Source organism: Eleginops maclovinus, chromosome 18 (assembly GCF_036324505.1).
Source record: "Eleginops maclovinus isolate JMC-PN-2008 ecotype Puerto Natales chromosome 18, JC_Emac_rtc_rv5, whole genome shotgun sequence".
Lineage (NCBI taxonomy): Eukaryota > Metazoa > Chordata > Actinopteri > Perciformes > Eleginopidae > Eleginops > Eleginops maclovinus.
The window spans coordinates 9209140-9222555 of record NC_086366.1 but is presented as its reverse complement, the minus strand read 5'-3'; the positions used below and the strand labels follow the sequence as shown (position 1 = coordinate 9222555).

Below are 13416 nucleotides of genomic sequence, written 5' to 3'. Positions count from 1 at the left end.
AAAAGGAAAAAGAGGTTTAAACAAAGCTGAGGAACACAAACTTGCCCTCTGTTATACCCCTGTGTCCTTAACCCTCTGCTGCCACCTCCTTCCTATCTAATCAGTGCAGCTCAGCGCAGGTGGGACAGGCTGGTTTGTGTCTCACACAGCAAGTGTTTGGCCTCTCTGGGTCATGTCACTGGAGTGTAAACTGGGAAGGAAGCACGCGCCCCCCTTCAGGCGCCCATGAACTGGAACATGTGGCTGAAACACCACCAGCCGAGACTCTGGCTGGGGGGAGCGCTCCAAGCAAAACAGCCTTTTTTTTTCATAGTTAAATGTGATCCACGCGGTGTCAGGGTCCAGGATTGCAACTCTCGCCTGCCAAGCCATGGCCAACGTCTACAATGGCTAAGTAATGAAAACAAAAAAGGGGAGGATGTTGGTAGTTAACCCACATCTTGTTCTGCAGAAGGAAGGAATAAGTAATTAAGGTTAACTCAGGCATTGCAGAGTTGAAGTGTAGTTAATTTACTACAGAGACATAATACAGCTCTGATTTAGACTCATGTCTTGAATACTAACGTGTGCTGTAGTATATTCTGCTGGATTGCAAACGGTGGAAAAATGGAAACAAAACAACTTTCAACCTCTGGAGATGTCAGCCAGCACACGCCTGCTTCACACCGCTGAGGTCTCACTAAATGTAATGAAAATAAGCTCCTGGTCATCACATCTTTTCCATGCTATCACTCCCATGTGCTGCTGCTGGTGACACGGCACACAATTACACAGACATAATAATCAATCCCGCTCCTGTCAAACATTGTAATTTCCACCGTGTTATTCTGTGAAATGGCTTGCTTTGTGAGGCTGTAATTTACCTTGGCGCTTAAATTGTTAAAGTCCCGTAATGTAACAGCTATTTATTATTTTCATTTTTTATGGACCATGTGAGAACACAGTGGCTGTTGTGCATTACAAACTGGACTTTTTTTTACTGAAATGTTAGCTAAAAGGCTAAACATAGGGAGTTTATTAAGGAAAATAATATTATGTACACTTTTTCTCTGAGTAAGTCATTGATTATTCATACCTGATGGTTGTTGCCAAAATAAAGACCTCGCAGTTTATCAAACTCCAAACATTTACACATCGGACAATTTGGATCTTTTATACAGTAGAATTCCCTTAATTTATACCAGAAACACAGCTTCCAAAGCCACAAACCACAAATAAACTTAATTATTAAGTGAAAAAATCCTTCTACTCAATGAACCACAAATTTGAGCGCCTGTGCTAAACTTAAATCTGCCAGTGAAACCACGCAATAAGTCTGAAATCCATCTGAGATTTGTCCTCCAACATCAAAGTGCTGAGTGTTTGCGCAGGGATCAAATAGAGCAGCAAGAGGGCAACAACAATGATTTTGTGGAAGGATTAGAACAGCCATTAATTAAATATATTCCTCCCGCTGCATTTTGAAAGACGGTGATGCAAACATTAATACTTGCCACGGTTTGCCACTCTATTCATCAGTAATTCTCTTTGAGGATTATTGTTGGGGACGCCTCTGGGATGAGTAGCATGCACTTGAAAGACAACACATTTGGTAGGGAGACCCTCTGTAAAAAAATGTGTGAATCCCCGGAGAAGAATGGCAGGAAAATCAGGAAAACAAGACTAAAATGAGCAAGCATTTGTGACTATTCAATCTGTAACCGTTTGAGTCTGTAAAAATGGTTAAATATTCATTAAAAGCTACTGTGAGAGAGTAACAAACAATAACACCAGGCAGCTAGAACATTGAACAGGAATTCCACATATTTATTATCCTCCAAAAAGGCCAGAACCACTTTTTAAAAAAGGCACTTCATTTCCCTTTACCTTTTAATAAATGCATCTAAACAACAAATCTGATAAGAGCCAACTTTAAATTAAATATATTTACAATAAATAAAACATTTATACAGATTTATACAGGTAATCATGCCACTTTGACGGAGGAAAACACTTCCCAAGATACCTCCTATAAAAGTCTTTTTTGCTTTGAAACACTGGCATGACTACTGCACAGACCACTACGGAACAGAAAAATATGGGTAACAATACTGAACATTTCCCTTATGCTTTGAATACTGTTTATAGATAGTTTTTCATAGTGACGCTAGTACCTGTGTGTCCCTCGGCAGCAGCAGCAGCAGCAGAGCAGCAACTGACAGTTCAATTCATTCTTACAAAGTCTTTAGCAGCTCCTTACTCAGGGCATTGGTGTGTGCATATGTGTATGTGGTTGCATTTAGCAGTGTGTGTGTGTGTGTGTGTGTGTGTGTGTGTGTGTGTACACGTGTGTGTGTATTATGCTCCCGGTCAGACATGTGTAGGGTTGTCTGAATGCAGGTCAGTCTTGGCCATGTGCAGAACCACAGCAGGAGATTTGTAGTGGCAGTGTGTGCTGCCGCAGCTGACACCACTGCAGGGTTTTCTGCTTCTAGTCCTGTCTGTCAGCTTCCGGCTGCACAGGCCCTGCCAGGTCTGCAGGGTCTTTGAGCTCCACACCCACACGCCGCTGGTGATGCCCACCACCAGTGACATGAAGATCTTCAACATGAACACGGCCACTGTGGGCACAGACGTGTGCAGTGAGCAGTCGCCGCTGAGACCGTTAAACGACCCACACTTCATCTGCAGGCCCCTCAGCTTCCAGTAGTCCATGTTTAGCCTCTCGTAGAAGTAGCAGACAATAACACAGGTGGCCGGAACTGTGTACAGGATGGAGTAGATGCCGATTTTCACCATGAGCTTCTCCAGCTTCTCTGTGTTGGTGCCCTCCGTCTTCATCACTTTCCGATGTGGAAGAGAGCCACAAAGCCTGTGAGGATGAAAGAGGTGCCGATGATAAGATAGCAGGACAGAGGGATGAGGACGAAGCCTGTGAGCGCCCCGGAGTCCATGCTTCCCACGTAGCACAGCCCCGTCAGCTCATCTCCAGCCACCTTTCTCATTGTGAGGATGATGATGGTCTTCAAAGCGGGGATGCCCCAGGCAGCCATGTGGAAGTAGTTGCTGTGAGCTTCGATTGCCTCGTGGCCCCATTTCTTCCCTGCAGCCAGGAACCAGGTGAGGGTGAGGATGACCCACCAGATAGAAGAGGCCATACCAAAGTAGTAGAGGATGAGGAAGACGATGGTGCAGCCTGTGGACTCCAGCCCTTCCTGGATGATGTAGGGTTCTCCGTTCTCCCGGTCGCAGGCGATGTTCTCAGCCCCGGCTACCGAGCGGATGATAAATGCCACAGAGTAGACGTTGTAACACATGGAAAGGAAGATGATGGGGCGCTCCGGGTACTGAAAGCGGTGGGGCTCCAGGAGGAAAGTGAGGACGGTGAAGGCGGTGGAGACGAAGCAGAGGATGGACCACACTGTCATCCAAATGAAGGCGAAGTCTTTGTCCTGCCTGGACCAGAAGACGTCTACGGCAGGGGAGCAGCGTGGCGCACATGACTGGCTCTTATCAACAAACTGGAATTTTTCCGGGTTCTCGCAGCCTGGGGGGCGTCCACTGCTGGGGCCAAGTGGCCTGGGGCGATGGGGAACCGGAAGCATGCCTATGCCCTTCTTGACCTCGGTCCTGGTTTCGTTCTCAGGGGCCTCCATGCACAAGGCGTTGGGGTCGTTTCTGGTGGGCAGTTTGGAGCAGTTGAGCGATTCTGGCCAGGTGTAGCTGAAGGTCTTCATGATGGGGGCACACCTCTCCCTGGCCTGCTCACACATGGGTCTACAGGCGGGGATGGAGGTCGACACTTTGTCCGTGCACATGGGGGCGTAGAGGGAGCAGAGGAAGAAGCGGAGGTGCACATCACAGCCATAAGTCACCAGAGGGGCAAACTCGTTCAGCTTGATGGCAGCCTCCTTCTGGTCGTCGTGGTCCATGAAATTGGGCATCCGGGTGAGGTTATATCCGATGCCCACGCACATGGGGATCGTGATGGGCTCGCACTTGGCCGGTCTGTCTCGCTCCAGGTCGTACGAACCTATCTCAAAGCTGGAGCCAGAAATCACCAGCAAACACCACAAAAAAATCACCACCTTTAGCCGACAACCATCCATGCTCATTGTGGTAGTCAAAAACGGAGCTATGTCTTTTAAAAATAGTCATTAAAAAGTCAAAAATACGGGGTGGGTTACACCGCTATTTCCCCATGGCAAAGGCAGGTCCTAATGTAGCCTTTACCGTTACTGCTCCGTTAGAAAAAACACTCCACAAAAAAACAAAAAAAAATACTGCCTTGCAGAAAGTAGCTAAGAGTCCAAATATTAAGTGTTGAATTAAAACGATTAATTCCAGAGGCAGTCGAGATAAAGGTCCGTAACTAAGACGTGAACAGTCGCAAACTTCGACAAACAATGGAGGAAAAGCATTAAATTAAACACCGAGAGCTGAGTGTAAATCCTCAAAGCGACCGGTAGTAAGCGTGGATAAAAAGCAGAATTCAAAGCGGCTGTCTTTCAGTTTCTTGCGAGTCCAAATAGGTTGTTGAGCTGCGACTCTGTCTGTCTCTGTTTGTCTTTCGCTCTCTGCTCTTCGTCCTCCGCTTTCAGGCTCGACACTGAAGTTTGAGAGCCGCTCAGTGGGACTTCAGTCGGGAGAGACCGAGAGAGGAGGGGGCTGGGCGCTCCGTGACGCTCACATTTCAACCGGCAGCACCACACAAGGAAAATTATCAGACAGATGCTGGAGGATGGTCAAATACCTCTGACATTTCTCTTTTCGAATGAGTTCAGAGCTTTTATTTGAGAGGCATATCAATACAACAATGTTACCATTAGTATTGCATTGAAAACTTTAAGTATGTTAGACCTAGTATGGTACTTAACCAGCACCTAAAATAGGCCAACTATTTTTCAGTGGTGGAATGTAATAGACACTCACCCAAGTAGGGTGAGGCTTTTGCACTTTACTTTAGTATTTCCATTTCATACTTGGGCTACATTTCAACTCTGCTGCAGTTAAGAGGAAATATGGCAACTCTTTAGCATAAGGGACACAAGAATGTGAGTAGTACCAGGGAACGAATAAGGAACTGCTTCTGAACCATTAGTTTGTTAATCACATTTTATATAGTTGCTTATTGAAAGCCATTGTCTTCTACTATACAATGGCATGCCTGGTTACTCTATTAGATTGAATTCTACATGTAACGAGTCTTATAAAACAATATAAACAATGTGCTTTATCTCAACAGCCAACAACAACAATGATACTTGGACACTGATGCATCAGTTTCATAATGCAATGATAAAATATATATCATTGATATATTTAGACTTATAATTACGTATTTTCAGGCTCTTGTATTGGCACTTAATCTAAATGTGCCATTACTATTAGCAAAATCCATGATGTATAATCAGAAAAAGTTGTTTGTGTTTGTGATCCCTTATCATATTGTTTGAATTAAGTTGACATTTGTATGGATTAAAACGTCTTTAAAAATATGAAAGTATAATCGGCAAAATACTTACAAGTATTAATGAAAAATAGATATATGCAGCAGAATTTAAATATTTTTTACCTATAGTCATTAAAATATGAAAACTGATCCATTAAAGTCTCCAAATGTTGCTCAAATGTGTATCTGTATGACAAAATCCTGAGCAAACACAGTACAATCAGTCATCAACAAAATGTGTAAATTAACAACCAACAAATTCATCTGGAACAATGAATAATAAGCCATAAGAACGATGGAGGAAAATAAAAATTGTGACTGCACAACTTCCTCCTCTGGATCCTTTAGACTCTGCCTTTACTGCTGAAACACTAGTATAGTTTTTTCTCCAATATAGTTGTAGAACAGAAAAGCCCACTCCTCCTGTAAAGTGATAGTCCCAGCGGTGTTTTACTGTTGCTGACTCATAATTACTCTGTCACCATTTTCTGCTAATGTTTTCATGCAGTATAATGTGAAACTTTATTGAGCCCCGCAGGTCAGATCTCTTCTGTAAAACAAAGCTCTCCTGCAGCTGGTGGGGAGTTTCACTGCCTTGCTTAAGGACATGTTGGCAGGCGGCAGGTGCTTTAAGAGTCGACTTGTTAGCAATGGTCTCTGTAAAAAAGCAAACGCAAAGACACATGTACAATGAATCGATAATTGCAAAACAGTGCACAGAATCAGGCATAACATGCAACAAATGGATGCCACAGTGTGTGCACAGTGTGCTGCGTGAGGACTATTGTTTCCATCTAGTGGCAGAGTGGGGAGAGCCTGCAGATCCACAGCTGTTCCCCTGAGCATTTGATCTTTTCTCAAACAGGGCTGGAACTCAAGGATTTTGGCCTCTCGCCCTGCAGGACTGAATTGGCTGTCAACTGCATACTGTCTCTATTAGCCCCTGTGCTAAAACTCTGCTGGAGGCAGTTTTGCACTTGTCTGGTCTAAAAGTGATTTGTTTCATGTTGAACAAGCTGAGAAATAAGCATGATCCTGCACATACGACAAAACACAGACAAAAAGAAAAAGTATTTGAAGGAATAGTTGAACATTTTGGGAAACAGTTTTTTGTTTAGAGATGCGAAGCTTGATACCACTCTCCATGCTACGGCTTAAGCCAATAAACAAGATTGAAAGAGTAGGGAAACAGCTAGCCTGCTGCTATCCACAGGTGACAAAATCCAGCTACCAGCAACTTCAAAGTTCACTGATTAACAAGTTATATGTTGTTTATTCATTACAAAAGAACCACAGTGCAAATACACCAATTTATGTGTATGAGTATAGCTTGAATGTAAAACCAAAAAGTGTAGTTTTACACTCTGAGTTTTCTTGTGAAAAAAAAAGATATCTGTTGTTCCTTTGTGAGCCTTAAAAGTGTTACCTTTGTCTTACCGTTTCAAGTATTTTGGCTGAACTAAACTAACCAACTGCAGACTTTATATTTGTATTTTCTCATCTAACTCTAATCAGGAAAGCAATTAAGCATTTTCCCCCAAAAGGTGAACTATTTATTCCAGACAACTGCATCCCACAATATTTAGATCTTGTCCAATGAGGCGTGAAAATACTGCAGCCTAAATACTACACTTTCTATAATAATGCTATACTTTTGCCCCTGCCTTATGAAGGAAATTCTCCTCTAGGTGACAAATTGAACTGGATGAAGGCACTGTATGCAGTTTTATCAGATCTGGCCTAAGGAAGAAAAAAAAGTCTCCAACTTTAAATTAATCCTGATCGAGCGTGAGAGGAAATACATTCCAGACTATGAGATGATATCTTATTGTACGTCAGTGCCAAGGCTTTTGGTGAATCAAATAGAAATGCTTTGACTGATGTTCCATTACAACTCAGCAGCTTCTCCACTTTAACGTTGGTAAAGTTCACACTTCAAAGACTGGGGGGTCATTGGAGAAGGTTTAGTGAAGCCTCAGTGTGCCCTGCGAAGGCCTCAGATTATAATCGGACTGATATCTCTCTCCAAGGTAAGCACAACATATCAGGACGCATTAGTATCTAAGTCACACAGCTTCTTAAGGTGGGAGCACCAGTGGATCAAGGTTTGACCCTCAAATTAGTTGGGATTAAAGTTAACTAAATACGTTTCAGTGAGGGTTGAGCTAGGCAAATTTATTTATGCTAATGGTTTATTTGCTGAAAAACTATTTTAGTGTAACTTTAAATAATTGCCACAGATTTAGGTAATAACCATTTTTTTCTCTTCTGCAAAGAGTTTGAGGAGAAGCATTTTATATCTGAAAAATGTGAAGCTGCATACAAGTAGTTCCTTTCACACATGCACTGCAATGCCGACTGTAGTATTTCCAGTAAGTGAGAACGCATATGACAGGGAACATCTCCTGTTGTGCAAGTGAAACTCAGGTCAATGTCAAGACCTGATTGGGTTCATATAAAAAAAACAGCTGGAAACAGCAGGGGAAACAGGGTGTCCCGCTCCAGCTGGCTCCTTTGTTTTGTGATTTTCAAAGGTTTTTGTACAAATTAAACAACATTTATGTAACATGTAAATAAGGGATGTTTCCGGGTGCTGCAAAAGAGCTAAGCTAGCTGTTTTCCCCGTTTCCAGTCAACATGGTAAGCTAAGCTAACCAGCTGCTGCCTCGAGCTTTATAATCGTAAAGACATGAAAGAATTATCTATGTTCTCATCAAACTCTTTGCAATAAAAAGCGAATTACCGTAGTTCCCAAAATGTCAAACTACTCCTTTAATCCATTAATGACACCACTTACTGCTTTATCTTATAAATGAACAACTGAGCACATTGAGTTTGGGTGGCTTTTTATTTTCCTCTGCGTTCCTGGGGCTACGTAAAGAATAAATGGCACTGAGCTGCTGATCAGTTTAGGAGACACGAGGTCTGACCGCACCGCTGTTTGTGTCCTCGACCCTACAATAGGATATCATTGTGCTTTCTTTGTGTATTTTTGTTTCGCCTAATCGTGTTATTTCTTCTTGACCCAAACAGAGAATGGGGAAGCAGTTGGACTATGTGCAACTGAGTATTTTGATTTGCTGGCTTGCCGCTGATTTGTTTTAGCAAGGTCAATGCTTTTTGCTTTGCTATTTGGTGGAGGAAATTGATATATGCTATATATTTTTCCCCCTGCTTGCGCTTTCCCGCTCATAATACTGCCGTTTGTCAAGGTTCTGTATGTCTTTGTAATAACTAGCCTCCGCAAAGAACCCCCCGTCTTTTATTTCACACATTCATCAGGCGATCTGGTGGAGTGTGGGCCTTGTAATTACTACCTCTTACTTATTGGTTATCATATATCAGGCACAAAGCTATAAACATCCTGCAGAGAACAATGAGAGAGCCTTGCCACAGCCCGGCATGACATTAGAGACACGGGCTGTCTGAGATTGTTATGGGTGTAATAAGAGACATCTCACACTTAAAGCAATACATCTGGACCAGTGTACTGCCTTTGACAGGGTGTATAATGGCAAATTGTTAAGGCTTGGATCATGTAATTATGTCTTTGTTCGCATTGTGTAGTAATACTCTGTAATTTATGCAGTGCCAGGGGAATGAGCACAGGAGTGGACTGAAAGCCAGCAGCAGTTTTCTTGTTTTCTAATCACACTTCAGAGCTATGATGTCTTTTTAAGTTTTCACTTCTGTCCAAATCCACAATTTGAAATGACTGTTTGCTGTAATGAGAGGACACCGGGTACAAAATGTCTCAGTTCACTGTTATGCAATTTATGCAGTGCTATTAGGTGAGTGAGTGAATGGGCCTGATTCTTCACCTCAGTCCATCTGTGTTCCTCATCCTCAACTGTTTTGAAATGAGATAATGTCCTTTACAGCCTGTAGCAGGTAGCGGGAACAACTCTAATGTCATATCCTCAAAATGTCCGCTTTACTGGAATTAAAACAGCGGATCATTTACCTTCAACGCTTCTAAATTATCCAAGTTCCTTTGGCATTTATATACAAAGAACTGTGGTTTGAGTATCAACGCATCCAAGCCAAACAATCTACTCACTTTTTTGGTGGTATGTCCACACTTGAAAACATTCAAAGTATGCTTTAAAATGGCAGCATGGATACCATTATCACTTGATTTATGTTTTAGCCGTTATAATAATGTCAGCCGATGGTCCCAGAGTGCAATACACAGCGGAAATGTAGGAGCTACCCACAGCTGGAAAAAAGGTAAAAAAACAAATGGTGGCGCAATGGGAACAACAGCTCAAAACACAGAAATTAAAGTAATAAATCCTTGGAAAGCATTTTTGACAGTGAAGTTCAAGTTTTGAATAGGTTTAGTACAGGCATTTCTGGTCCATGAACAGTCATCTGTCAACCTAGAGTGAATATACAGTGTATACTTTATCGTACAAATATTTATTTTAGAATAATGGGATATATTTGGAATAATCTGTCTTAGCTACCAGCTGGCTACAGCAAACATTTTAACATTGTTGCCAGCCCTTCTTTCAAGGACTGTCGCTACTTGTTGCTAAAAAGGTTTCAACAAGTTGAGAGTAGATAGTTTGTATAAATAGGATAATTTATTTTCTACAGTCTCCTCGTCAGTATGAAGGGTTGCACTGCATCAGAAAGTTAAGAAAGTTACTGCAATAAAGTTTCAAATCAGTTCTCCCAGTCACCTGATCACCTGCCAGCACACCTTTCCCCTTTTCCCCACCCAATAAATATGCCACTGCCCCAGCAGTTCATAATAGCCAGGTAACGTGTTGTACTGAACAGCCTTAGTCCAGCCTTAGTTTTGTGTTTATTTTTTAATAATTACTTGCTGTTACCTTTTGGTATTGTTTTTTTCGTAGATATTTCTGGGCCAGAGAGTGACTTTATTGATAGAAGTAGTATTAAAAGCAGGGAGACAGAGGGAAGGACATGATAGATCCGTGATCTGTGTGTTGGCCTACAGCTCTAACCACTGAGCTATCTGGCGGCCCCTTTTAGGTCTGTGACATTTACTCATGTACTGTGCTCAAGTAAATCCTGTAGGTACTTGTACTTTACTCAAGTATTGTCACATTATACTACTTGAACTCCTTTATATTTTGTAGGAAAATGTTGTACTTTTAACTCCAATACATTTATTTTAGTGTATTACCAACAACAGTAAATGTTTGGATAATTCACACAAAATATAATTAACTCACACATTATTATAAATTATTACAGGTTAAGCCGTCCAGTAGCAAACAAAATACATTAACCATGTGCACAATTGAAATGATGAATAATTGAATTCATCAATAATTATAATACAATTATTTAAAATATACAGCGCTTTCATGGCCTCTGCAAATTAGTACTTTTCCTTTTGTAATTTTACTTTGAATTTTGAATGCAGTATTTTGACTTTTAACTGAGTGTTTCTACACTATAGTATTGCTATTTGTACTTAAATAAATTATCCAAATACTTCTAAGGTCTCTGAATACAAGTAAACATTTCCAGTACTCTGAATAATTTATTTTAACAAAGTCAACAAAGTGAAAAAGTGAAAAAAACTAGTCATGCTTATTTGGCAACATTGGATTTGTATCTATAATAAGACCCAAATATTAAAATAAAAGTGAGTTTTGGGTGAACTTGCAACAATCTATGGAACATTTCTGATATTGAGTGGCAACCCCTTTTGCAAAATCTGCGTCTCAAATATCACAAAGCTAAAAATACCTCAGAAGTTTGGTAACTAATTGACATACTTCATTACTATATTTACATGAATTAAAAAGCTGGAAGAAGCTATAAATAATGACTTAGATTTATGACTGCAGATCAATACGTCTATTTTAAGAGAATAATAATTGTATAGAAACAGTTGCTACAACAGCTGTCCTCTCTCTGAACTATCCCACCCTGAATGTGACATAAGTTTAAAATGGCTCCTGTGGGAAAGAGGTCTATAGGGTTTCAGTCCTGCAGCTGAATCATCAACTGAAAAAAGCCATCAGGGAAACATGCAACAAAAGTTACAGATGTTTACAACAGCACTGAAGAGTAGATGATTAAAGATCCTCCTCAATGGGAGTAAAAAAGGTGATGATTTTGTTATGTTGTGTTCTCACAGTACCCTCAGACAAAAGCATAAAGTAACCCTATTAAACAAGTTCAGAGAGTGTCTTTAATTTGATGTTTATCCATACTTTTGAGTCATCGTGAAGTCAGCGCTTACATTACAGTCACTTGAATGTGAGCTGACACCAAGAGCAAAACATTTGAAAGGATTTTTTAAAATAAACATGCTCTCTTCCTGTGAGGGAATTTCATGAATGTGTCCTCAGTCTCCGTTTGAATGAGCAGATACTGCTGAGACAGATACAAAATAAGTCAAAAATTAGATAGATTTATCTGTTTAAATACGTGTGGGTGTTTGCACTGGAAAACTAATGCTTAGCAGCTCAATTTGCAAAAGTTAAATGTGTCTGCTTTGTTTTTAAAGGCTGAAGTTTCCAGGCACACTCAGGTCCACTCTGGGATGTCCTTGGGGAGCAATGCAGTTGAAAGCAATACTACATCGCGGTCATACAGCCGTAGTGGAGAGCAGTGGGGGTGTTTTGAATGGCTGAGGCTTTGCACAGAGGGAAAGTGGGGTCAGAGGATTTAGAGTTATCTAAAGATATAGTTTTTAGGGGAGGGGGAAACCTAAACAATGATGTTTAGCTGTTTAAATGGTTTGAATTTCTGTGGTAGGATAAGAGAATTAACAATGCCTGTTTGCCAAGGTTGTATAACCGGAGAAGATGTTTTATTCTCCTTACCAGGAATAGGAATTCTCAGCAAACGTCCCGCTCTGGTAAGTGGTTGGATTGATTGTATTTCACTATGGGTCAGAGTGCAGCAAGTGAACGACTTTAGACTGGCAGCCAGGCTGGCCTGAAAGGACTAAAAATGGACCAAGAGGTGGGAGGGGGTGGGGGGGGGGGGTGGTGGGCCGAGCAAGGTTAAAGGAACAAGTAGAATATCTGACTTGAAATAACACTTGCAGTTGCCGTTTATTTTGTCAAGGGGCTGTCAATCAGCTTTAGAAACTATACTTACCGAATGAAAACACATAAAGCAAGGTTGAATTTCAAATATGGTTGGTACATTTAATCTTCCTCTGCATTTTAAACCATAGTGAGAGAACATATTTGGACATTTGAGAATCAATTTTGAGTTTTGGGAAATGAAAGTAGTCTATCAAAGTGTCATAACATCTGCCACTGCTAAAGCTGTTGTTAACGAGGTATATCTCAATTTTTAATCTGACAAAGAATTCCAAAAATACATGTTATTCAGAGGTATGTATATTGCTTGGGCGTAAAACCACAAATTGTCTTTTTCTATTCTTTTTTATGTGCTTATCTTAACTATATATAACATGTTAATCTGTAAGTTCAGAGGTGCTGTTAGGTGTTTGTTGTTATCTTTGGACAAGGCTAGGTTAGCTTTTCCCTCCTTCTCCTTGGTTTCAGCTTAGCAAACCTGGTTGTAGCGTTGTATTTAATGTGCAAATGGCAAGAAAACAACAGAGTATTTCCCAAAATGTCAATCTGTTTCTTATATGTTTTAAATCCTTGTACAGAAACAAGGAGACTGTTTTATACTCTGCATTGCCTTTTTAAGGAAATCAGATCAAAAAGTAACAAAATAATCAGAGGGTGAAATAAAGTCTACTCAGAGAGACAACAGCACATTTTGTAATAGTTGTTAGTCCAACTAGTGCACCGGTTTGCTTCACCATCCGGAGGTGCAAAGGTTCAAGTTCAGCCCCCTGCCAGGCCCTCGCATTTCACCCTCCTCTTTCCCTTCTCCTGTGCTTCTTCTCCGTACCGTCGGAAAACTAATAAAAAAATGAAGGAGAGCGGATAGCTTGCTCTTCTATCGAGAAAAAAAAAAAAAAACTAAGAGAGAGGGATATTCCTCACAGCTGTGCAGTCCAGAGGACA

The 13416-nt window shown here is 41.1% G+C and overlaps 1 protein-coding gene across 1 annotated transcript; it reads right to left on the bottom strand.

Moving 5' to 3' along the window:
• Positions 1-1781: 1781 nt before the first annotated feature.
• Positions 1782-4574, bottom strand: fzd9b (frizzled class receptor 9b). Its single transcript, XM_063907975.1, is given in 2 exon segments — positions 1782-2831; positions 2834-4574. Coding segments are annotated over 2 exon segments (1743 nt in total). The 5' UTR covers positions 4095-4574; the 3' UTR covers positions 1782-2349.
• Positions 4575-13416: the final 8842 nt, after the last annotated feature.